General features: G+C 37.7%; 1 protein-coding gene and 2 pseudogenes across 2 annotated transcripts; 1 reads left to right on the forward strand and 2 right to left on the reverse strand.

Annotated features, from left to right (window-relative positions):
- The first annotated feature begins 9,174 nt into the window (after positions 1 to 9,174).
- On the forward strand, positions 9,175 to 13,067 carry LOC112185589 (annotated as a pseudogene).
- Positions 13,068 to 13,459: 392 nt separating this feature from the next.
- LOC112184587 lies at positions 13,460 to 15,972 on the reverse strand (annotated as a pseudogene).
- An 8,673-nt stretch (positions 15,973 to 24,645) lies between these two features.
- On the reverse strand, positions 24,646 to 26,137 carry LOC112189271 ((R,S)-reticuline 7-O-methyltransferase). Of its 2 annotated transcripts, none has more exons than XM_024328563.2 (2): positions 25,097 to 26,137; positions 24,646 to 25,001 (listed from the first exon to the last, which is right to left on the reverse strand). In XM_024328563.2, exons 1-2 carry the CDS (start codon positions 25,874 to 25,876, stop codon positions 24,702 to 24,704), a joined length of 1,080 nt encoding a protein of 359 aa, XP_024184331.1. In that variant the 5' UTR covers positions 25,877 to 26,137; the 3' UTR covers positions 24,646 to 24,701. The 2 variants fall into 2 exon arrangements, with proteins under 2 accessions (XP_024184331.1, XP_040370810.1); XM_040514876.1 differs by having other exon boundaries at positions 24,745 to 25,014; positions 25,097 to 26,107.
- Between the last annotated feature and the right edge of the window lie 234 nt (positions 26,138 to 26,371).

The raw sequence follows: 26,371 nt of genomic DNA on the forward strand, positions 1-26,371 counted from the left end.
ACATGTGCCTGAAGCAAAACGTGGAATGCCACATCTTCCTTATTTTGAATTATGTTTACTTGATGGGAATGCGGCAAATGGATTGCGATCAGCTTGTGGAGTTTGTCCATCAGATGACTGTGTCTGTCAGATGCGGTATGTTCTTCAGACTGAGTGTTTGAAGCTTATGGATGTTTGAATCTTAAGGAAATTTTGCAGATTAGGGAAAATTCTAAGCAGAAGGAAGCGATGGAGTGTCTCAACCCCATAAGGTGTGTTTGGAGGAAGAAGTGTTATAGAAGGGTGGATTGTATGTTTCAGAAGATAACTACTGAAAATGAGAGTTTTTCTTTGAGGAATTTGTTAAAGGAAGTCTGTGTCTCAGTGTTGACTGCTCTGAAGCCTGTTACATGGGCCATTATATTTGTCATATCCGCTACTTTGACATTACCTGTTGGGAAATTTTTTCTATTGGCTTATAGAGGTGTGATGAAAATTTTGAAGTTTTGGTATAATCCTGCTATGTTTACATCTGATTGGTGTGGGAGGAAATTTCTGGCTTATTGTGAGTTTTGGATGAGATTGGGCAGGAAGTATGCTCCCTACTTTCTTTAGCCGGTGGTGACTTGCATTGATTTTGTTAGGCCTAATCCTGGTAGGATTGTTGTGTTGATTGGATGGTTTCTGACTCTAGGATCATCAGTCTCATTCGCTTTGTTGGTCTGGAGCTTTACTTTTTGGTCAATGGGTTACTACTGTTTTGGTCGGCCAACATAATGATTCGATACTACATCTTGTTTTTGAGCATACAAATTAATTAAAGCCAAAATGATAATTAGTTTGATGAAATTTCTTTTGATAAACTTATGGGATTTACATTCACCATTACTTCAAACAAATAAATATATAGCATAATTTTTATTGAATCAAAAAATGTAAAAAGCATATAAAATTAGTAGTACTATTTTTTGGTCGGAACGAAAAAAAATTATTATGGTACTTCATATATAGAAATATTAGAATCCATCAAATAGAATAATCGACCTCTAAAAGGATGATTAAATACTCAATGGAAATACGAATTGCACTTTCTAGCGATGAAAGGATTAGGGTTGTAATTGGCTGTTGTGAAATTTGTGATAAACGGAATCCTTTTAAAGTTACATGTGAACTGAGTGTACGTTTCTAATTCAAGTTACTCGGGATCTTTTCCTAGGGTATGAGATTGTAGTATTTTGATGATAAAGCCAAACAAGAATATCATAATCAAATGATAATCTGACAATGTTGTTGTAGTTGGCGCCATCATTTTCAACCATGCATACAATGCTTATGCTCCTGCTTATGATTCTTAACATCATTCGATTGAGAAGGAGAATTATCATTGTGGTTGGACAAAAGTTAATAAAATAGTTGATGACAGGATGAAGTTTATACAAATAACATCAGGAGTCTACGTAACCGCTTATGAAATTCAGATAGAAACAAAGAACTGTGAGAAAAAATAAAGAATATATACACCAAAACGGCATTGTACTCATTTACCCAATACCCAATAGAAAAAAATTCGTTCATAATTTATAGTTGTAAATATTGGCGTGAGTCATTCTCCATAATTGTAGGAATTGAAGTATAATTAGGATTGTATAGTTAAGGAGGATATCATGTAGTCAAGGGGGAGAAGTCAAAAGATGCAGTTTTCTCTGCTTTACAGCCTTCCATAATCTTGTTTGTACTCAATATGATGCTCATATTAAGGTCTTTCAGTCTGATAGTGGGGGGGGGGGGGGGAGTTTGTTAATCATTCATTTCGTGATTACTTCTAATCTCATGGAATTGTTCACCAAACCACTTGCCCACAAACACCAGAACATAATAGGGTCTCTGAGTGGAAGAATCGTCATTTGTTAGACATGGGTCGCGCCCTTCTCCTTAGTGCCAATATGCCTAAATACCTTTAGGGAGAGGCAATGTTGTGTGCCTCCCATCTTATTAATCGTCTCCCATCTTCCTATCTTCAAGGTCGTATTCCATTTGAGGTATTGTCTAGTTATGTCTCTATCCCAACTCTTAATACCCTTCCTGCTCGTGTCTTTGGTTGTGTAGCCTATGTCCATCTCTATAAGGACCAACGTTCTAAGTTAGATGGAAGGGCTCTCAAGTGTGTCTTTGTCGGGTATGGGACTCAGCAGAAAGGATACAAGTGTTATCATCCTCCTTCTCAAAGATTTTTTGTCACCATAGATGTGACATTCAGTGAGGATACATGTTATTTTCCACCTTCTACGACTTATAGTCAGGAGGAGTAGGGTATTTTTTATGAAGGACAATGCCAAACAGGGCCAACGATCAATCGCTTTATCTCAAACGATCGATTGGTTAGTGAAGAGGAAGTGTCCAATGCCCCAGAAACCAACGACACTCCTGCAGAAATAGAAAAGGCAATTGCCGAACAGGGCTCTGTGAGTTCTGAAACAGAAAAGGAAATTGCTGAATCGTCTAGCCTTCGCCATGTAACTGCCAAATAGAGCATTACAAGTTCCAAAATAGAAAAGGCAATTACTGAATCATCTACTCTTCGCCATGCAACTGCCGAACAGAGCATTGTGAATTTCAAAACAGAAAAGACAATTGCTGAATTGTCTACCCTTCAAGAAGAAGCTCCTAATCATTCAGTCTCTCCCTCTCCATCAGTGGTCTCCCCTGTTCAATCTTCATCTGAGGTACGTAGTAGTTTGCCTTTGTCCCATGACCCACCTTTGTCTAATAGTGTTACTCCTTTAACTGATTCTACACATGTTCCAACACGAGTCTTACCAGAACGGTCCAATTGTGGCCAGCCTACCAAGAAATATGAACCAAGTTTGTGTGCTAAGACCAAATATCTTGTAGCTAATTATGTGTCTACTCATAGGTTGTCTCAACCATATGTAGCCTTTGTGAATCAATTATCTTTTGTGTCACTTCCTAGTAAAGTGCAGGATGCAATGAAGGACGAGAAGTGGGCAAAAGCAATGGCTGTAGAGATGGATGCACTTAAAAAAAATCAAACGTGGGAGTTAGTATCACTACCTCTTGGAAAGAAAACAGTTGGGTTCCGATGGGTGTATACAGTGAAGCACAATTCAGATGGTTCGGTGGATAGATATAAGGCAAGGCTAGTAGCGAAAGATTATACCCAGAAGTATGGTGTGGACTATGATGAAACTTTTGCACCAGTAGCAAAGATCAATACAATCTGGGTACTTTTGTCTGTAGCTGCTAATCTTGATTGGCCTCTGCAACAATTTGATGTTAAAAATGCCTTCTTGCATGGTGATTTGAATGAAGAAGTATACATGGATTTGCCTCCGGGATATAGTACTTCCACTGGAGTCAAAGTGGTGTGTCATTTAAGGATGTCCCTATATGGCCTCAAACAATCTCCAAGAGCTTGGTTTGGTTGATTCACGACATTCATGAGGAGGATTGGGAATAGGCAGAGCAATTCAGATCATACCATATTCCTTAAGCATCAGAAGGGTAAAGTTACAGCTTTAATTATTTATGTGGATGACATGGTGGTGACAGGTAATGATCTTGAGGAGATTAAGAAGTTGCAGAGTGCATTGTCAGCAGAATTTGAAAGAAAGACTTGGGGAGTTTGAAATATTTCTTGGGAATTGAAGTTGCTAGAGGAAAAGATTATATTATGTGGAGCCAGAGAAAGTATGTCCTTGATTTATTAGTAGAGACGGGTACGCTCGATTGCCAACCAGCTGACACACCCATTGAGCAAAACCATCGGTTAGCTGAGTATCCAGATCAAGTACCCACGAATAAGGCAAGATATCAGAGGTTAGTTGGAAGACTAATTTATTTGTCACACACTAGACCAGACTTAGCTTATGCAGTTAGTGTTGTGAGTCAGTTCATGCATAATCCTAGTAAGGCTCATATGGAAGCTGTGGTTCTGATCTTGAGGTACTTGAAGTCTGCTCCTAGAAGGGGGTTGGTGTTTTCTAAGCATAGGCATTTGGATGTTTTAGGATATACAGATGCAAATTGGGCAGGTTGTATAACTGATCGACGGTCCACTTTCGGATACTTTACGTTTTTAGGTGGGAATTTAGTTACTTGGAAGAGTAAGAAGCAGAAGGTGGTGGCTCGTTCTAGTGCTGAAGCAGAATATAGAGGAATGACTCGTGAAGTTTGTGAGATGTTGTGGTTAAGACATTTGTTGAGGGATTTGGGGTTCAAGCAAAAGAAAGCCATGCCCTTATTCTGTGATAACAAAGCTGCAGTTGAAATTGCTCATAATCCTGTCCAACATGATCTCACAAAACATGTGGAGGTTGATAGACACTTCATCAAAGAGAAACTGGATCAACAAATCATCTCTTTTCCTTGGACATGCTGATAAGAATCCCGAGCCTTACAAAAATTCAACTCTTTTTTCTTTGTTAGGCATTCTAACAAAAATCTCTCACATGAAGAGATGATGGATTCCATCAGTGTAATAGGTGGTGATATTACCTGACCTATGTGTTCATGGGGAACGATAGGTGTATCTCCCATGAAGATCACATCAGTCACATTCTTGGGTACTGCTGCCAGCTGCAGATTTGGTGTGTAAAGCAACAAAGGATACACGAGAAGAATATGAAGCACAAGTTCGACACTATTCTCAGTATCGTCAGCCTCAAAGGATTAAACAGCCAGACTACCAAATGCAGTGGATCGTTCATTACCCGAGCAAAGAGTTCATCCTAGTGGGCAGAGGTGCAGATGTTGCATTAAGAGCGAGGCTATTGTGGAATTTGAGTAAGAACAGGCTTATCTTTGGGATTTGTAGACAGTGGCGGAACTAACAAATTGATTGATATGATATAACAAGATCGATCACACCAAAAAAAAAGAGGCCCTTCTATCTCATGAAACTATCTGCACATTGTACATTTGTTTTTTCCGTTTCTATGAATTTGATGAACATTAATACATAGGGTAAGGTTCTAAAAAATGGCCTTAGGCATGGGAATTGTGATCCGAGATCATGTTGGCACTTTCAAGGCATTGGCCTTGAGACGACTTGACCAAATAGTATCCCCCTTCCATGCCGAGCTATTAGCTCTCTATGAAGGTATGAAAATGGCTCAGAGGTCTACCCTATGATAGTATGATAGTGTAGAATTTGAAACAGACTGTCTATTACTTATTCATGCTTTGAAACAAGAGGAGTTGGATTATTCAACTCTAGGTTTCATTCTTGAAGAAGTAAAAGAGTTGCTGAGAAGCCATGTGCATTAGATAGTTCAGTATGCTCCTAGATATGCTAATAAGATAGCACATACATTAGCTAGTTGCTCTTTGTGCCACAGTGATAGTCAGGTATGGTTTGTAACTGCTCCCGAATTCATAAGGAATGTCATTCTAAAAGAGTGTTCTCGTTAAAGTTTCAATGAAAGTTTATCTAAAAAAAAAAAAAAAGTCAGTCATGAATCAAATACTCATTATACAATAAATCAATTTTTTTTTTTACCTATATAAATGAAGGAAAAATATTACGTTCATAAAGTGGAATGACATGTATTATTAGACAAGGAATATGTTTCCTAGGTAATTATGTTCATCTAACTGAATCTAACTTGCAAAGTTTGTCCTCATACAAGTAGGAGGGGTAAGAAGCATGCTTTACTCCTTTGTTGTCTTGGGTTTCAATCTTATTTGAGTTTCTCGTCTCTTATAGATTGGCAATAAGCCATTTTCAAACGCAGTCTGTAAATGGAAAATTTCGAGGTACAACAAAAAAAAAACTTTGGAGTATAGTTCAAAATTAATTGTTTGAACAAGAGTTGCCTAAGGAATCAATGGTATGAAACTCTTAATATAATGTATTTTAGATAACTGTATTGAAAGAACACTCACCCATAAATAAAAGTTCAACATTAGGCTGAAAAAAAAAATACTAGACTCTGGAACATTATTTCTAGTATGTAACAAGTAGATCCTATGCAATAATATCTCAAATGTTGCAAAATAGCATAGTACACTGATCAACAAGGAAACAAAGCATCTTATAGTTAACTAGCCATAAATCCTCAGCCATATATACATAGTGATGAGTACGTGATTCCTAATCTCGCAATAAAAATAATAAGAATGTATTATGCAAGGCCAAAATAATCAAAATATGATTGAACATAGTCAAAAATGTTAGTCAGATGGAAAAGAGAAAAAGCAATCACAAAGAGTTTTGAAGTTCTCGTCTATAGGAAAACAAGGGTTTAGAATTTGGGGATGATTGACTTGCCCCATATAGAAAAAATAAAAAATAAAAAGAAACAGAATTGCAAGAGATGGTAGTTAGGATAATTTGTAAAAAAAATTTTTTTTAATTAAATTAAAGTAATTAAAAAATAAAGGAGGCGTGTAAAATGGATGTGTGAATAGCACCACCCTAAATTTAAATCTTTACTATTAGAAATGGAAGCATTTGACCAAATCAAAAGCTTCACTGAAATTTAAACTCTCGAAAATGCCCATGTCAGAGAGAAAATAGATAGAAGGAAACAATATCTACAAGGGTTAATATGGTAAACTACAACAAGGAAAAGCAAAATAAAAATTAGAAAAACATGTACGTGAAAACGTGGGAGAGCAGAAACTAAACCGGAGTAAGCGTTCAACTGGCACTGGGAAGAATTGGAGGACTCAACTGATTATTGAAGAATTGAAATGGAGAAGAAGCTTTTTTGATCAAATTGATTGGGAATGGATTCCCCGGGAAGCAAATTGTGCGGCTCATGAAGCGGCCTTGCTTGGAAATCGGACGCTGGGTCTTTACAGATGGGCGGACTCGCCACCATCTTCTCTCTCAATGGTACTCAGAAACGATGGATTACCATGTCCTCATGTTGACACTATGTAATAGGGACTTTCCGAAGTTCCTTCTTCTTTTGAGCTGTACGGCCTCCTTTCCTCTTCCTGCTGTGGGTAGAGCTGGAGGACCTGGCTTTCTTTTTTCTGTACTGGGGCTTATCTGTTGATAGGTCTGTCTGTTGGGCTGTGCCCTCTTAATGAATTTCATGCTTCCAAAAAAAAAAAAAAAAAAAAAACCGGAGTAAGCGTCTTCACCCACGTTCAATTTTAACTGCCCATTCCATTGCGGTTTCCTACAAAAAGCGATTGGAGGCCGCTGATGAAAACAGGAGCAATTGGGAAATTGAACAATGAAACAGACCTGGGAGGTTTCTGCATATTAAATTGAACGTTGTAGTTTCTTGGATTTATTTTCATGATTTTCATCGTTTCTGTTTGCAAGGGTCATGACCAAAACAGAAACAGGAAGACTTGAGAAATACAAAGGCAACGCATGCTTATGCAGTTGTGCAGATTGCAGATTAAAGTTTGATTTCTGCAATTGAAGGTTAACTCCTTTTTTTATTTTTTATTTTTTTATGCAGTTGTGCAGCTTGCAGATTTATATAAGGGGTTCAAACCAGGTGATGACACAAACTGGAATTGTTGTTTTGTCTGCCAATGAATATTGTTTCTCTAAATTTTTTCCATTTTCGTAAAGTTGTATTCATGTAAAAGGTAGAACACATTGGTTATTAGTTACTCATATCCTTCAAATCCCACAGCAACAGCTTCACACTAAAAGGTATGTACAACAAATGGGTTGTTAGTACTTCTATCTATTTCTTTCAGAGAAGGTTAATGCTTCTCTAGATGTGAAGAGATGAAAGGGATGACTATAATGTTATGAGTTACGACTGAGTTTGGTTGTGCAGGCATTTTGGATTAAATTGGGCTTTGCTTGATCCAAAGACCTCGATTGAAGTTCATTGTTTCTGTCAAGGAGTTGCTGCCATGGGTCATGATGCCTCTTCAGATAGTGTAAGTGAATGAAAATAAAAGTAGTAAACAGTCTATGACCTCTTTTCGTTTTGGGGGTGGTACCCTTCAAGGTCACTTGCTGGTTAGTTCTTTTTCCATTTTGTTTGGTCTCAGACCCTTCTGCAGCGGTCGTAAATCAATTGAAACTTTGAAAGTAGTTTTGCTATTTATTTTCTTTGGTTTACTTGCTTTGAATTTTTTGCTTTTTGTTTGTATTTTGCCCTCTAATCATGTCTCACTTCTCTTGGTTTATGTAGTTGCATTGATGACCTCTGTTAGGCCTTTTCGTACATGGTTATCTACTATATTCTAACAGTAGATATTAATTTCATATTCTTTTCTTTCTCAATGCCAGCTCATTTTAACTTTTTGTTTGAATTCCAATCCTTGTTTCTAACTGCAGGCTTGGATCAGGAAAGTGACAGTTCAAAGTTTGGATGGTTATATGGCAATACGTAGGTGAAAGTCAAATGTTCAACAACTCAGAAATGTTTGATCTCAACTCCAATAATGTTACAGATTCTCTTGAGGTAGTTCCATATTTGAAGTACTCATGAGAGGGGACCTGATTGAAGAGGAAAATTGCGTGGCATATAGGAATGACAATTCGTGTTCCATATTTGGCATTTGCAATTGCATATTCCATGCTTTTGCCCAATAATGCTGAATGATGAACAACCATCAAGGTTTGAACTACAGTAGATACAAGGGGCAACCGGCAATCTCCCTTGCTGATATTCTCTATTATTATTGAACATTAGTTTGTATTTAACATACAAAGAATTTTGGTTGTCATTTTGAGTTGGACAAGGCCATTGGAGAAGTCACACTACAATCATATTGTACTATCTTATAAGTGGTTTATTGCTTAAAAAAAAGTGGTTTATTAACAAAATAGGTGAATGGAAACAAAAAAAAGTTGTTGTTTCCATGTAAATAAGCTGCGAAACATTACGAAATTTGACAAAATAAGCTTCAATTTTATACTTGCAGTTGATCCTACAACAATAAAGGTTCTTTAGTATCTGTTGAGAAAATAAATTAAAATAACCATGTATTAATTTGGAGCAAGTAATATAGTAGATAAAAACAATCCTACGCATGCGCGAGCGCGGCCTTATGCGCTTGCAGAAAGGCTAGTATCAAATTAATGGAGTGCTAAAGATTCGACCTATTTGATCAAATAAATACGTATAAAAGCGTTATTGATGAACTTAAAAAATCAAGAGTGAAGAATTCAAGATATTAAAAGGAAAAAGTAAAAAAAAAAAAAAACTAATGGAATGAAAATTTCAAGGGTCGAGATTTACTTGGTAGCCGCACAGAAAATTTCTACCATCACAGTTTCTTCATTTCTCTCTTTACATTAACTCCTTCATTCACTACGCCAAAGGTCGGAGAATTCCTTGATCACCAATTCGTACTCACGTTCCCGTAAGTTTCAATTTTCAATTCTTTTGACTTGATTCTCAATTTTCATTGCTAAGTCATGTTCGTGGTTCTGTAAACTCATTACAGTTTATATATGTTCACGCTCACTTTTGCCGACTGGAATTTCTCTTCTGTTCACAAAAATCTTTACTTTCTGTCGATTACGAGTTATTCATTTGCATACTGACAATGGGTAGAGTCTAGTTTGCTTTAGTTGTGTTCGCATAGCTTCTCGTCAAATAGTTGCTAAGTTGTGCACAGCAACTGTTTGATGAAATGCCTCAGTGAGATTAGAAATGTTTCAGAGCTTTGAAAATGGCTTCGTTTTTTTGGGTGTGTGTTGTATGATAGGTTTGAGAGGTTGAGGGTGATGGAAAGCGAAGAGGACCCTGTGAAGAAGACTCAAGTGGTGGATGCCCGGGCTAGAAATATCAGTCATAATGTTAGGTGCACTGAGTGTGGGAGTCAGTCCATTGAGGATTCACAAGCTGATATCGCCATTCTTCTTAGAAAGGTATTTCATTTATCGTTTCTCTTTGTTTCCCTCATGCATCTTTCATGGTTGTATTTAGCAAGTCATATGGTTATCTAGACTGATGCCGAAAGACTAGAACATCATATTAGTTAGTAAAAAGTAGCAACTGATCACTTGGATGGCCAAGTTAGCAATGATTTAGATTGTTGTTTACTTGTTTATGTATTTATAAATGAAGTATGTAGAGCAATGTTCTTATGTATAATGTGACAACTAATCACTTGGATAGCCAACTTAGTAACGAATTAGATTGTTGTTTATTAGTTTATATATTCGTAAATGAAGTTTGAAGAGCAATGCTCTTATAAACGCTGAAAGTTGGACAAAGCATTACATTAAATTTGGCACTATTGGGTAGCCAACTGCAAAGGATTCAATGGGCAACTTCACTGCTTGCATAGGTGTGAACTTTTATGTTTATAAGAGCAATTAGATGGCTGAGTTGTTGGTGAATTATTATTATTGTTTATGTGTTTATATATTTATAAATGATGTACAAAGAGCAATGCTCTTATAAACGTATGAAGATGGACAGAAGGTGACATTAAATTTGGCAGTGTTGCATTGCCAATTGGAAATGTGTTCAGTGAGTCAACTTCACTGCTTCCCTTAGCTGTGAACTTTCTGTTTTTAGAAGATAGTGCTTGATATTAGTCATAGTAGGTTGGTCGTCAGGTATTTTCAGAAATGGGAGGAAGCAAAGGGGAAAGGTATGAAAGTGATAGAAGGATTCTTTGTTGATGAGAATCATTCTATTTGATTCCAAAGAATTCAGAGTTTCCAATACTAGTTGATTTCAAGCTATCAGTGTGGTGGCAAGCTTATAAAAGTTTGTGGCAAAAGTGCTAGCATCCAGGATTAGGGAGGTTTCGGAAAGGACTATTTCACCTGCAAATGGTGCTTTTGTGGAAGCACCACTGATTTCACATGCAGTTTCATAAGGGAAGAAAGCTGTGGAAGAGGTGAGGAAGGGCTAGTATTCAAAGTTGATTTGTTAAAAGCTTATAAAGGTTGGGAAGGATTAAAAAGAGGTCTAAATTGGGATGGAGGAGATGGATAGAAGGTTGTTGTATTCTGAAAATTTTTCTATCATTAAAAGAAGGCCTAGAGGGATATTTGGGGCATCAAACAGTTGAGGCAGAGTGACCCATAATCACCATTATTCTTCTCTGTTGTAGTTGATGTTGTGAGTAGGTTGCTAATAATGAGTCAAGAAAATCACTTATTTGAATGGTTGAAGGTTGGAGGGAATTGAGTGAAGATTGCAGATCTTTAATTTGCAGACAAACCACTTTTATTCTTGAAAGGTTGAATATAATTGGTCAACTTTGCTGGAACTGCATAGCCGTACTGTTTTGGGTCTTAAAGATTAATGAAGTCAAATGTTTTCTGATTGGCATAAAATCATATCAGAGAAAAGTTGCAAGGTTGACTGAATCCTTCATTGGAATGTGAGGTAGGCTCAAGGCCGATGAAGTATTTAGATTGCCCTTTGGGAGGGAACCCTTAAAAACATTTAGGGACTTCTTTTGCAAGTCTTGTAGCTGGTGTCTTTCATATCAACCTAAATTATTTTACTTTCATCTTGTAGAAAGATTTGGATGGGAAACATTGCTCCTGAGGTAAGTGCTTTCTTGCTTGGTGTCTAGTGAGAAAGTAATACTTGTGATAATATTCAAAATGAAGGGCTTCATTCCTCGTAGTCCTCAAAGGTGCATTCTTTGCATGGCCACGTTGAGAATGTTGATGGCGTATTTGTTACCAATATGGTGGAGACTTTTCAAGGAAGGCCATGAGTTGAGTGGTTCCTAGAGGGATCTTTGAGTTGCTAACTATGCCATAGCATATAGGAAGAAGTAGGTTTGATGGAGCTTTGAGATACTAATTGGGTCTTCGGTTTCTGAGGCTTTTAAAGATTATAGCTTCTCTTCTATTTTGAGGGACTGCAGAGAGCAGTAGTTTAGGAAGTTTATTTCTCTTTTGGGGGTTCATTAAGGGTTTCCTGGTTTTTCCATTGCGAGCTTATGTTATGTGGACTTCTTGTCCACTGTTTGTCTTTGTTTTTGATTTCTCAATAAGTTCTGTTTCATTAAGTGGTGTTTATTGGAAGTCTGTCTTTATTTGATATACAAGATTCCTTGTTGCTAATGTTCTTTGACAGTGGACTTCTAGTCCACTATTGTATTTTACAGCCAACTTCAGTTTCTTCTCAAAAAAGCGAGGAGGATCTTTAAGTCCATAAAGTCTAACATAGATTTACACCAAAAACACTTCTTGTTACATAAACAACATGTTTTCATTGCTATACATATAGGTTTCTGTAGCTCATTACCATTTTGAACTTCTGCTAGCATTACTTTTTCTCTGTATCTTCATTAGTTTCTTGAATTGGTTGATTTTCAAGAGAAGGGTCTCATAAATCCATCAACTACTTGGTTTAAATGATACTCTACAACTGTAACATAATGGTTATGTAGTGGTTGTAATGCATTTGATAATTGTGCAGTTAATTCGTGGACGAGATTCATGCTGGGAAGAGTGACAAGGAGATCTACAAGAAGCTTGAGGAGGATTTTGGGGAGACGGTACTTTATGCCCCAAAATTTGATGTGCAGACTGCAGGCTTATGGCTATCACCGGTGAGTTGGCAGAGTCTTGAATAGAAAGGCCTAAAACTTTTATTCTGGGTTTTAAAGTTTATTTTGTGCTAATTTATTATTGGGTTCTGGAAACAGCTTGTGGTTGCCGGTGCTGCTGCAGGTATTTGGGCTTATAAGAAGCACAGACAAAGGACTAACGTCCACGTCATGGCTTTGAACCTTATTAGAGGTGTTCCACTGACCCCAAATGAGAAGCAAACCATGTTAGACCTCCTCACACCGCCATCTTCACGAGGAAATATACCTTCATCTTGGTGGAGGTGGAGAGAACAATGATGACCCGTCTTCCATAGATTTTCTTTCTTGATTGTCCTTTGAATTATGGGTGAGCAATAGTCCACCAAGATGTAAATCAACTTCTGTGGTGGTTTATATTGGTTGAGTAGATTCTCATAGCAAAGAATTTTGGTCTCGCAGACTCCTGAGAAAGAATGTTAATTGTCACTTAATTTTGTACTATAGTGAGATGCAGATTTTGACGTCATTCAATAATTGATGGCTTGTTTAGGTGACTTCATTACATAAAACTCGTGTTCATGTTTTGGTTGGAACTTGCTAATTGCCAGCCTTAAATTTTGTTGTCCAACTTGTCTGAATTGAATTCCCCCCCAACAGATGCCTCTTATTAACTTGTCTCAGAATTGTAATCAACTTTATACTGATCTAGAAGGACTTGATTGTGACGGTAGATTGTCAAAATTCAGGTGTTAGGTTTTTTGCACCGCTAGTGCCCAAGTACTTGGGAACTAATTTGCTCTTGAATTCATCACATTCAGTAGCTGATTTTGAACTCCTTCAGGGATATTCAATTTCTTATAAAATCTGCTCCGTTATTGCCAGTCCTATACATATAATTTAGCTATCCTAATATTCATATTGCAAGTCTTTGTATGGCATACCCAAGTTCCTTACACAGTTACACCAATCAAAGTATCCCTTTGGTCGACGATTCATGCATTATGAGAAGCCGCACTAACTATAAACTGAAGACATTCAATTGCTATGTTTCGGAACTATGCAAAGCTTTAATAATTTGGTTAGACCTTGAGAAACTTACATACAATCCCCTCAATTTGTCACTCTTTTCCAAACATGAAGGGATACTTTGTGAGTTCTTTGGCTCACAATGATAGATTTAGAAATCTCTTCCACTAAAAGGTCCGTGAGACTAGGTTTTATAAGTGCAGATGTTCTGGAATCCCAAGGACTCCTTGTGTTGAATCTTCCTAATCATGTTTTCTATGCCGATCCCACCTGCTTAGAATCAAACAAAAGCCATTCTTTATGAAAACAAAAATCCTCATTCTGATCATTTCGGGGGGGGGGGGGGGGGGGGGGGGGGGACACAGCATACCTAGTGTTAGTGAACTCAAAAAAACTGTGAACGCCAGGATAAAGATAATCAAAGAAGCTCTTCCTAATTTCTTAACCACCTTTCCGGCCACATGTTGTCCCGCAAATGCAGAAACAGTAGTCACAGCAGCGAAGTAGAGAGCTACAATAGATTTGTAATGAAAAATACGACATTTATCAGATAATATTGCCCTCATTCATGAACACTTCAAAGTTATTTGAATGGCTAACAAACTTACCATAAGGAATTGGGAAGCGTTTAAGGAGATAGTATTCTACTATAGACATGGATGAAGAAAATGTCATAGCAAAGGTGGCCGTAGCACTCACCTATATGGAAGTTTTCAACACCCAGTAATTTGAAGTTGATCAAGGCATCTGATGGAACTTGAGAAAAAAATACCAATGTGCATTCTAGCATAACACAAAATTAAGCATAATAAATTAATGATCCTGATATGTGAATTGATCTACCTGAGGAGGGATTCCCATCTCCAAAAATATCGGACCCAAGAAATGCTCCCCACCAAGACCAAGTAATCCACCAAGCATACCAGCTGCTATTCCACATGCACAATAGGCAACTAGCTTGTACAGTGACCATTTCATGTTTGCTTCCCCCTTCGATGCAATCACACTACGCCCTCTGTAGAGATTCATTGCCTGATATGAAGTTACTCCCACAGCCACCGGAATCTGACGTTCACAAATAGAAATTAAAGAAAAAATAAACATTTTAAGAGTCTTGTTCAGTTTATACATTTGCAGCCTCTAGTGAGTTCCAGTATTATTTTGACATGAGGGATGGATGGTACCTGTAAGAGTTCTGTCGACCAATATGTCATTGAACATTTTCTCAGATAATTCTGTGCCAAACAAAACAAGTAATTTCCAGTCAATAATTGAATTCTTGATGCATACAACATACAAGTGAAGGGAATCCAAATTAAATCTTCTAATAAACAAGAAATAGCTACATGTATTACTAGATTTGATCATATAACCTTAGCAATTTGTAATGCAAGTATCATGAGCCAGACAACCACTATAACTCCAAGTTCCTTCCAGCAAACATTATCGAGAATAGAAACCTAGGAACGTCTAGAAGTCAGTCCCAAAAGCCATGCATAAAATAGTTTGAGCTTCAAAGATTTAACCTCCACTCGTTTAGCTTTCTTTGCCTCTGTTAAAGCGTCATTACTTGGACCTCCAGGCTCCAGGAGTACATTTGGCTTCAACATCTTCTGTACCTTCCCCATTTGATGGCAAGTGTCTTGAAGTATCCAGTAGATACTACAGGGTAATAAAGCAAGGTGTAGTATTTGATGCATTGCGTAACTGTAGCATAATATACAATCATTCTGGAAATCAAGCACGCAAAGTTGAAAGAGCACCTTTTCAGTCATAGTTTCTTTCTTCCATGTATCAACACCCTTGACAAATGACTTGGCCGAAACACCTGCAAATCATGGCCGATATTTGGGAAGAGAGAGGATTGAAATATTAGATAAAAAATTACTATTACCTAAGAGGACCACAAATAGTAGGATGGTGATCATCCAATCAGAAAGAACCACATTCAAAGAAAATGTTGATCCCCAGCACCAGTAATGGTTGGAAGAGAAGCGCCAAATCATAGTCAATAATGGGAAGCTCAAGTGTGGGATGCCTTCGCCGTAAGTTGTATAACACAGTAGCCGTTGATGTACCTGTGATCATACCTGAGTATCCAGACACAAGCAACTTAAACAAAATTTTGTCTCACATGCCAGATGTAGAACAAAATCAGTCTTAAACTACACATGAACCGGTAAACAACAATTGATCAAAATATGGTCTTGTATATAATGTACGTCCTTACATTTGGATACTGCGATTGATGATTTCTGATCAAAACCAATGATGAGGGTGAGCATTGGAATGAAAAAGCCACCCCCACCAACACCTCCAACACTCCCAAATGCTGCCCCGAGGAAAGCGATTATCGTGCCCACCACAATTTTCCAATCAAATCTTATTTTCTGCAGCATGACATCCCTAACAAAGTTAATTTCTGAACTACATATTTCCAGGCACCAAGTAATTACTATGTCCATTGCATTTTAAAATTGAAATGTGAGTTTTTGGTTTTTTTTTTTTTTTTTGGTTTTGACCTTTTCTGGTAATGTACAACCTGTCTAGCTAGGAAAATTCTACAATGTGTTAACGTATGACATGCATACAATTGCCTTAAAAGTTGTAAAATGAGTCCTCAAAATAGTAATATTAGTCCTCAAAGTGGTAAATTTTCTTAGTTACCACATGAGTCCTCAAAATAGTAATATTAGTCTTCAAAGTGGTAACATAAGTCCTTAAAGTGGTAAATTTTTTTAGTTTACCATATGAGTCCTAAAAATAGTAATATTAGTCCTCAAAATGATAACATGGGTCCTTTAGAGGGGTAAAAATAGTTGATGTATGAGAAATGTTAACATACTATAGCTTTACCCGTCTAGCTAATAGCTATCACCATGCTGCTCGAGTGATAGAAGAGTGAATAATGTGACAAGACTTGAAAAGGATGGCTTTTACAAAAGAAAGCAAGAAAGATAGAACAAAAGCTAACACAGAGTTTAATTTGCTGGGGATGTAAAGTTTTTACATAGGAAGTGAAAAAGTATTACGTGCAGCAAGCCCTTACTAGTTTGATTTCTGGGTTGATTTGAGAGCTGATTTGGCTTCCAACTTTGAGATATTCTTACTTAACATCCAATATTCAAGCAACTCTAATGACATTAATTGCTAGACAATTAAAATTAATAGGGCTGTCTGTCCTTATTGGGTCTTCTCAGTACTATATAGTCATAGATAATTGATGGTTGAATATATGTTCTCTACCGGCATATGCATATCTAACTGCATTGATTCCCAACAACTAATTGGCCGGTGGCCATTAATGTGTTTGCTGAAGCAAGCTTTAAAACACTTTTACGTACTGTTGTCAATTTTTTTAAGGGAAAATGATCATTTACTCAATTTTGGGGTTAATTGACTCCATTTACCCAAACACTCTAAGAGATTGCCCACTTATACAACAATTTTTATTTTTAAACCCCACTTACCCAAAACTCTAAGAGTTGGACCTGTTTTCTTCATATTTTTGGACTGTTTTGCCCTTTTTAATTGTCAAAGCTGAAAATTGAAACAGAAAGAGACTTAGAGAGAGAAAAGCTCTGCCATTTTAGAGAAAGAGAGAGGAGCTGTGCAATTTCTGGAGTGAGAGGAGCTCTGCAAATTCGAGAGAAAGAGAGAGAGAGAGGGAGAGAGGAGCTCTGCAATTTCGAGAAGAGAGAGAAACTGTGTGATTTTCGAAGAGAGGAGCTCTGCGATTTCTAGAGAGAGAAGCTCTGCGATTTCTAGATAGAGAGAGGAGCTGTGCTGTGATTATCACCATAGACTGAGATTGAGCTCTTGTTTGTGTTCCTCCTTCATCGCGGTTTGATTCTTTTCTTCATCGATCTCTAAATTTTTGATTTTAGCTCGGTTTAATTTGCTTGATTTGAATTTCTAGGTCTTTTTGTATACATTGTGTTAGTTTTGAATTGCTTTGTTAACTTCGAACTGATTTTGGTGAATTTGAGATTCGTGTTAAGTTTGAACTGGTTTTTTGACTTTGATTTTCGTTTCGTTTCGTATTTGTTGATTCTGTTTGTTTTTAAACAGTTAGATTTCATATTTTCTAGTTCTAACGAAATATTAGTTGTGTTCAGAGCAATTTGTTACTGTTTCTGAAGTGTTTTTTTTTTTTTTTTGTAGTTCTTGCCATATTATTGGGGGGCAATAATCTGTCTTAATTGTTATTAAGTCTCTATAATTGTGTTTAGTGATATTTTCCTTTGTGTTTAAAGACTGCTTCTAATGTGTTTTGGTTGTTCTAACCATATTATTGGGGGGCAATAATCTGTTTATTGCGGGGCAATTTTGTTATTTTTTTCCAGGAATATGGGTGATCCTTTGGTTGTTAGGTGCATTTATTCTTGCAAAGAGGCCACTCGGGAGGCCTAGGGTAAAGCGGTTCAAGTCAAATGGAGAGTGTGAAAAAAAAAAGCAAATTCTTTGTGGTCATTGTGGCAAAATGGGCGCTCATAACCTAATTATTTGGGGACTTAAATTCACCAAGTATTGAATTTGAATACCTATACTTTTGTAAACTAATTTAAAACCAAACTGAGTTACTTCTTACCATCTATAAAAAAATTATTGGGGGGGGGGGGGGGACAATAAAATTTTTATGACCCCCCAATAAACCTAATTATTTTGGTTAATGAATCTAGCAGCAATTTTGTACTGTAATAAATGAACCACAGTTAAGACATTATTAGGGGGGCAATAATCTGTCTATTGCATCCCAATAGACCACCCCAAAAATCACCAGTTTCTATCATTGACAGATTATTGTACTTTAATAAACTCAAAACAACATAAGACTTATCAAAACTCTAATTTCAGTGAATAATTAATCACAGTTAAGAAATTATTGGGGGGGGGGGCAATAATCTGTCTATTGCCCCCCAATAGACCACCCCAAAAATCACCAGTTTCTATCATTGACAGATTAGTGTGCTTTAATAAACAGCGCAATGATTGTTGCCCCCCAATAGACATATTATTAGGGGGAAATAATCTTTTTTCTTTATTAGCGGGACAGACGACGCCGACGATTGCGATCTGCTCGACTAGGGACGAAGACACCGACGATTGCTCTTGGATCGACCGGAACTATGAAATTGCAGGTGCGAAATCGTAGGACCTTGAAGCTCCAGAATCGATTAGGTTTGGAACAGAGAGGTTGATGATGGAGTCGGACTCTGCGACGGATCGAAGGAACTTGAGGAGCGAGCGAAGGTCGCAGACTTGGAGGAACGAGAACTCGGCGCGGACCAGATCGCCGACGGCGGTGACCGGTGACTCTGATTCGGATTCCGACGAGGGCTTGGGTGTGATTCACTTGGTCCATTGAGAGAGAGTGTTTGGGATGAGAGAGAGAGAGAGAGAGAGAGAGAGAGAGAGTATGAGGGCAATATTGTCAATAAATGTTAGATTGGGTAAATGAGGTTAAAAAACTCTTAGTGGAGCAAGTAGGCAATTTATAAACTAAAATTGGGTAAGTGGTCACTGCCCCATATAATTATTGAGCAAAAATAATGTATTTTTTTTTTTGAAAGGACAATGTATTTCTTTTTGTTAAACAAAATAAGGCCATTTTTTGCCCTATTTGGCCCTATTCAGAGGGCCTGCCCGACCCAACCCTTTCAGCCCTAGCGGCTCGGGACTTTCGGACGGGTAAGTGTTAGCATATTTAAGCCCCGGCCCTACCCTACCCAGCCCTAAATTTTATTGACTTTGACGAGGCCCGGCCCATGATGGCTCCTATCAACAACGTATGATTACAACAATTAGTCTTCCATGAGTCAAACTCACAACCTCTTACTTACGAAAGAGAAACTTGTGCCATTAGACAATGTTCTAAAAGTCGGCGGAAAGTAAGGGGAGGGGTCTAGCGCCTAATTGCTTAGGCATGAATCAGGCGGGCGCCTAGGCGGATAAATATTTTTAATTTTAATTTTATTATATAAGATATAGATAAAACAAAAAACTATTGTTAGCAATAATAGATTGAAAACATGGGGGAAAATTAAGTATATCATGAGTACTTATAAATCAAAAGTTAGTCTTTCAGTAGTTGATTAATATATATATATATATATATATATATATATTTTTTGAACATTTTTTTAAAACCTGGCATGCTCAGGCGCTGCCCCTAGAGGCCTAAACTAGTAGAGGCGGTTGACCACCTTCTAGTGCCTATGTAGGGGCCCAGAGAGATTTTTAAAACACTGTCACTAGACCAAATGGTACTGGATAGCTTTGGTGTATGTATTGGCTAGCATTTGGCTTCTATTGTAATGCAATTAACCTTGCTTCTTACTAATTAAATAAAAATGATTAAATACTTGTTACTCCTCAAACTTTTGCCTGGAAAACAGTTTAGTCCCTCGCCTTTCAAATTAAACTGGATAGTCCTTATTCTCTCTAATTCTCACACAACAGGTCTAAAATGACTATTCTACCCCAAGATCCTTTTTTTATTTTTTTCTCTCTATTTTTTTATTTATTTTTTCTGCTTTTCTCTCTCTCCGTCTCCACAGATCGATCTTGTCCTCCTCACTACTCTCTATAATTTCCCATCTCTTTCGTTTTTGCTGGTGTGGTTCTCTCTCATCTTCATCTTCTTCTTCAACTCTCCAGAACCCACCACTAAATGGGTCTTCGTCTTCCTCTATCAGAATGCAACTTCGGCGCCGGCAGAGTTCTGTACTCGAAGCCCGTCCGCTTCAAGCAACCCTCCACTCCGTTTTCGGCTAGCTTCTCCACATTCTTCACGTTCTCCGTCAGCAATTTGAACCCCTCCTCGATCTGCGGCGGGCTGGCTTTTATCATCTGGCCAGACGATGAGGTTGTCAGAGACGCCGGCGGGTTCTTGGGGCTCCAAAGCGTGGAGGACCCGGGTTCGGGTTCTGGGTCGAGCTTCGTGGCGGTGAACCTCGTGAATTGCTGGATAGAATTCGGCGGGTCGAGTCGGGTCTTCAACATATTTGTTTCGTATTCGAATCTCAAACCCAGAGACTTGCTCAGACCAGTACGTCAACGACTTGGGTGTTTATGGGTGTTTAGAATCTGGGTTGTTTATGGGTGTTTATGATCTGGGTTGTGTGTTATTATTGCTCGATTTGATCTGGGTGTTTCTGATCATTCGTAATATGTTGGATGATGATAGTGAGGTGGCTTATTGGTGGGAGTGGTGGAGGATGAGGAGGAGGAGAGGTGGCTAAGCTTAGTGGGGACGACGACGGAGGTGTAGATGGAATTGTGGCGGCGGAGCTTCCATGAGGGGTGGAGGGAGCCCACCAAGCGCTGCAGAGTGGTAGTGAGTGCGGTGGATCGAGTGGATAAACTCGCGGTCGGATACGAGCTTAGAGAGAGAGAGAGAGAGAACCAGCCAGAAAAAAATAAAAAATAAAAAGAGAAAAAAAAATAGAGAGAAAAAAATAAAAAAAGGATCTTGGGGGTAGAATAGTCATTTTAGACCTATTTTGGACCTGTTGTGTGAGAATTGGAGAGAATAAGGATTATCCAGTTTAATTTGAAAGGCGAGGGACTAAACTGTTTTTCCGGCAAAAGTTTGAGGAGTAACAAGTATTTAATCCAATAAATAAAGTATATGTCATTATTGTCTTACTATTTGAAATGATTGAGCATTCTATTTCTTTTTTTTTCTTTTTTTTTGAAATGATTGAGCATTCTACTTCATTATCATGTAATGAAAGAGTAAATTTAACTGTCAAATTAATGGAGTGCTAAAGTTGGACCTATTTGATCAAATAAATACGAATAAAAGTGTTATTGATGAAATTAAAAGAAGGGCAAATTTCATTTTAGTTCCTTGATCTTTGCACTCTAAATCATTTGTATCTCTACACTTTTAATTTCATCACACGTGCTCCTGTACTTACCAATTTCAATTAATCTTGTCTAACCCTTGGCTTTTTTGTCAACTGTTGTGTAATGTATTTTAAAATTGTAGTCACATATGATATAATTTTGTATGCCACAATAGTGAATTGTCATCATACAAATGAGCCCATTAGAGCCACATTTTCAATTTACAAAATACTTGACAAAAAAAATGAATTATTGGACATTATTGATTAAATTGGAGAATACAAGAGTACATGTGATAAAATTAAAAATGTAGGGCCACAACTAATTTAACATGTAAATGTTAGGGAGGTAAAATGAAATTAGCTCTTAAATTTTCTATTTTAATTGACAAATGATTAGAGGGGGGAAATATGAGTTTTTGAATCAACTCATTTTTTGACATTATATATATATATATATATATATATATATATCAGATCCTATCTAGAGCGAGGCCTCGCTTTGAAATTTCAGAGGGAAGTTAGGGTTTAGGGTCACTTTTCGGTTGCATATCCACATCTCAACCGTTCAGTTTCTAGGTACTAATGTATAGATCATCTTTGTAAAATTTCAGCCAAATTGATGGTCGTTAAGGCATTGATAACTGCCTTAAAGCTAGTACCGTTCAGGTTGGACAGATTCAGTTCGTCTATTGGTTTAAGTGAGTTAGATACCTTAAAAACCATCAATTTCGTTGAAATTTTGTAGAGATGATTTATCCATTAGTACCTGAAAACTGAACAGTTGAAATGTGGATATGCAACCGAAAAGTGACTCTAAACCCTAATCTCGCTCTGAAATTTCAAAGCGAGGCCTCACTCTGGATAGGATATGTATATATATATATATATATAGAGAGAGAGAGAGAGAGAGAGAGAGAGAGAGAGAGAGAGAGAGAGAGAGAGAGAGAGAGAGAGAGAGAGAGAGAGAGAGAGAGAGAGAGACTAATTAATTAAGACTTATAATTTGTCAAAAGCTTATAATCTTTATAGGTCAGTAGACTAATTAATTAAGACTTATAATTTGTCAAAAGCTTATAATCTTTATAGGTAAGTAGGTAACTAGCATGAAATGTCATACTAATTAATATTTCACGTCACTCAAAATATTTCATGGCAAAAGATTGTCACAAAAAGGGATGAGATTTAGTTGGTACTGGGGACAGCATATCTGCATGGCATGTCCCTTAGATGCCTTTACTTAACAGTTTCAAACCATTTTCCAAACCGGCTGTGGGTCTGGAAGAGTTGAAAGTGTGTGATTTGATTCTGGAAGGAGAGCATGAGTGGAATATTCCATTACTGGAGGATCATTTTACACCATATGAGGCTGCAATTATTGCTGGTATCCCTTTAAGCATTACAGGAGCAGATGACACCTTGCAATGGCACTTCGACAAAAGAGGCAATTATGGAGTTAGAAGTGTTTATCATGTCGCTCGAATTGAGGATGAGAGAGCTGACCGTGCTTCCACTTCTCTGGGCACATACGTATGGCATCAATGCAAAGCTACTGGAAAGTAATTTGGGGAGCTAATATTCCACCCGAAGCCCGGATGTTCATTTGCAGACTATTAAAAGTAAGGACTAAAACATTGAATATCGAGGAAATATCAATCTAAGTAAATTTTTGAAAAAAATGATGGAAATTTAGAAAGTAACATGAAAATCATTAATGAATTTTCATGAAATGTTTACATTATCAGTTACTTATAATATTTCAAAAAAAATGTTTGATGAACTTAATTGTATAATGATTGTAGTAATTTGGACTAAAAGGCATATTACCAACAAGAGTTGCTCTTTCCCACAAGGTTAGTCTCCCTGATGATCATTGTGTTTTTTGCAATCAATCAATTGAAGATGGCCTCCATTTGTTTAGAGATTGTGATGTCACGTCCTATTTTTGGCGACTCACTACTTTGGGATTAAACGCTAAGAAGGTGACTGGTGCAGTGGTGCTAATGTGGTTGATTGGGCACTGAATGTGATTGACATACTCAATTGTAGCCAAAGATGTGTCTTCTTCATGGCTCTTTGGGTTATCTGGTCTGAGCATAATAATGTACTATGGAAGGGCAGTTTCTTTAATTTGTGCATCTAATGCAGCTCAATGGATAGTTAAGCTCCTTGAGGAATACCAATCAGTACATATCACTGGAGGTACTAAAGCAAGGAGGGAAAAGACGAAATGGGAGAACCCCCCTACCCCTAGTGGGAGACTGAAGGTGAATATTGATGGCAGTTATAGGGCTGACCGGTGACGGTGGTGTGAGGGTACTACTACGTGATGAACATGGTGTCTGTTTGGCAAATTTGGCACACTATTTCCCGCATGCTTCTTCCACTTTACATATGGAGCGGAGGCATATTGGTCAGGTTTGTTGTTGGCTATCCATCAGAACATGACTGCTCTTGAGTTGGAGAGTGATTGCTCCCTAGTTGTTGCGGCTTTGCAGCAAAACGTGGAGTTGTTGCGGCTTTGCAGCAAAACGTGGAGGATAGTTATGAGATTGGGTGCATTATGGATGATTGTAAATCATATTTGACATTTTTTCATCATTTTCAGGTTAGACACATCTTCTGTGAAGCAAATGGTGCGGCTAATAGATTGACTCACCTTGCTAGATTTAATTTATTGTCTGATGTTTCGTTAGATGAGTCTCATGTTATTATTCTGGATGTACTCTATGAATATTTTTGTACTGATGCTCGAGGTCAAGATTTTATGTCTCCCTCGACGCATTTTAATCATTCTATTATAATAAGTCATGTGTGGGGCTGAGGCTTCCAACTTGGCTGGTTCCAAACCCCTTTAAAAAATAATAATAATAATAATAAAATTCCTAAACAATATATGAGTCTCCAATTTTAATCACTCAGTCTCTTCAATAAATATTGATGCCTATCTTAATTCGGGTTTAATGTGAGGAAGATAGAGAGAAAATTTCACACCTCAGGGTGAAATAAAACTTTGGCCAAACTTAATTAATTTCTTTTCCTCATAAACATTATCCAGGTGCAATAAGTCAATAGCTTTGTGGATAGGAATCTTTTAGTTATTTGATATTATGCAGTACTAGATTATTCAAAAACTTATGATTGATGCCTGTAGAATATAGTTTCTGCAATAATGTTTCAGTTTTCTTTGCAATTCTATTATTATATAATATTGTTGCAAAGAAATTTTATTTTCAACTTGGCTTTTAGGTTATGATTGCGCGAGTACTTGCAGTCATTTTATGATCAATTACTTAATTGCCTAATTGATCTTGGGCAAACACTGTAATATAACCACACATCTTATTAATTCAGCTAGCTTCTATAATAAGATTTAATTTTTCACACAGGGTAGGCCTCGATAATGGACGGTAAAGCTGGAATTTTGATGATTTTGTAGCGAGGGAAGCCTGCTTGTTCCAACATTTTCTTCCATTCACTCTCGCTCCTCTCCTTTCCACCCGTGGTATGAGCAATCATTAGCAGATCAAAAACTACGCCTGTGTCGTCGAACATGCCATCACCATTTGGCTCCAGAACAACGTCCACAATAATCACCTTGCCACTTCTCTCCGGTATTGCCTTCCGACAGTTGTTCAATATCTTGATGCAATCGCTGTCGCTCCAGTCGTGCAAAATCCACTGTAATTTTAACCTAGAGTAATATAATGTTAGTGTAATGAACAAATTAATACTAGTTCCAACCATTTTCATACTTAATTTGACTTCTAAATTACCTTCATAAAAATTGCATCAGCGTTTGGAATACTGCCCTCATCAAACATGTCACCTCCGACATGTGACACCCCATGGTAAGCCGGTGCTGTTGCAACCACATATGGTAGATCAAAGTTGATCCCGTTAATGATGGGATACGCCTTCACAATCTCCGCCACAGCGGTTCCTGTACCACCACCAACATCCACCAGTTTTGCCACGTCATCAAACCCACCCTTATATTTGGCAAGTATCACTTTCATTATAATCTTAGAGGTACACGCCATGGCATCGTTGAACAATCGGTTGATCTCAAGGTTTTCGGAGAAGAATTGCACAATTTCGCGCCCATGCGCTTTCTCAAAGGCACATGGGCCACCTTGCTTGACGCATTGGCTGAAATAGTGCATTGGAGCCATTAGAATAGGATTTGTCTCCGAGAGAACCATCGGAGCGAGAGTGAGCTCCGAGTCATACAAGAGCCATCTAGACGAAGGAGTCAACCCGTAGAGGGTTTCTCCAGAATCTCCACCGCCATGATGTGAGGTGAAGATGTTTCTGCGGACCAGCAACCGCATGATCCGAGAGAGGCATGTGATATCTGGAGAGGGTGATGCAAAATCGATGGATGAGGCTATTTCAGACAAAGTCAATGCATGACCATGAGAGTGTATGATATCTGGTATGCGGAGCTCCACAACAGATTTCAAAGCCATGGAATCTGCAAAGCCGAGCATGTACTTCCATACATCTGCTTGGCCTCTTAGAGTTGCTTCATCCAATTCTGTAACTGCTTCCATTTTAAGTTTTCGATCTCCGTTAGAACATCTAACGTCTATTTATGTAAAGAGAGAGCTGGTGCCCTGACCTAAGGCCATCTCCGGCCAGTATATATGAGGGCCAAATTGTGCCTTGTAGCCTCCTTGACCTATTTTTGGACTCCAGCAATTTGGTGGGACCGAATCATTAAGGGAGGAGAGAGCTACATACAGCTCTTCGGTTCGGGTGACTCTTTAGCTCTAATGGGACCCACCACAAAATGGCTGAAGGTAAATAGAATTGGGCTGATTGCATTCGCCCTGAAGCAAATCAAATGCCACAAATATATCATTGTTGGGATCGAACTGCAGAGCTTAATTAATAGGCACATAGATACATTCATTTGGACAGTTGTGATTTAATGTGTTTGATTGTGCTTAATTTATAAGCACATACATACAATATATATATTTTTAATTGTACAATGCTAATATATACATATAATATATATATCTCAAAAATTAATTTTAGTCTAC

Source organism: Rosa chinensis, chromosome 2 (assembly GCF_002994745.2).
Source record: "Rosa chinensis cultivar Old Blush chromosome 2, RchiOBHm-V2, whole genome shotgun sequence".
NCBI lineage: Eukaryota > Viridiplantae > Streptophyta > Magnoliopsida > Rosales > Rosaceae > Rosa > Rosa chinensis.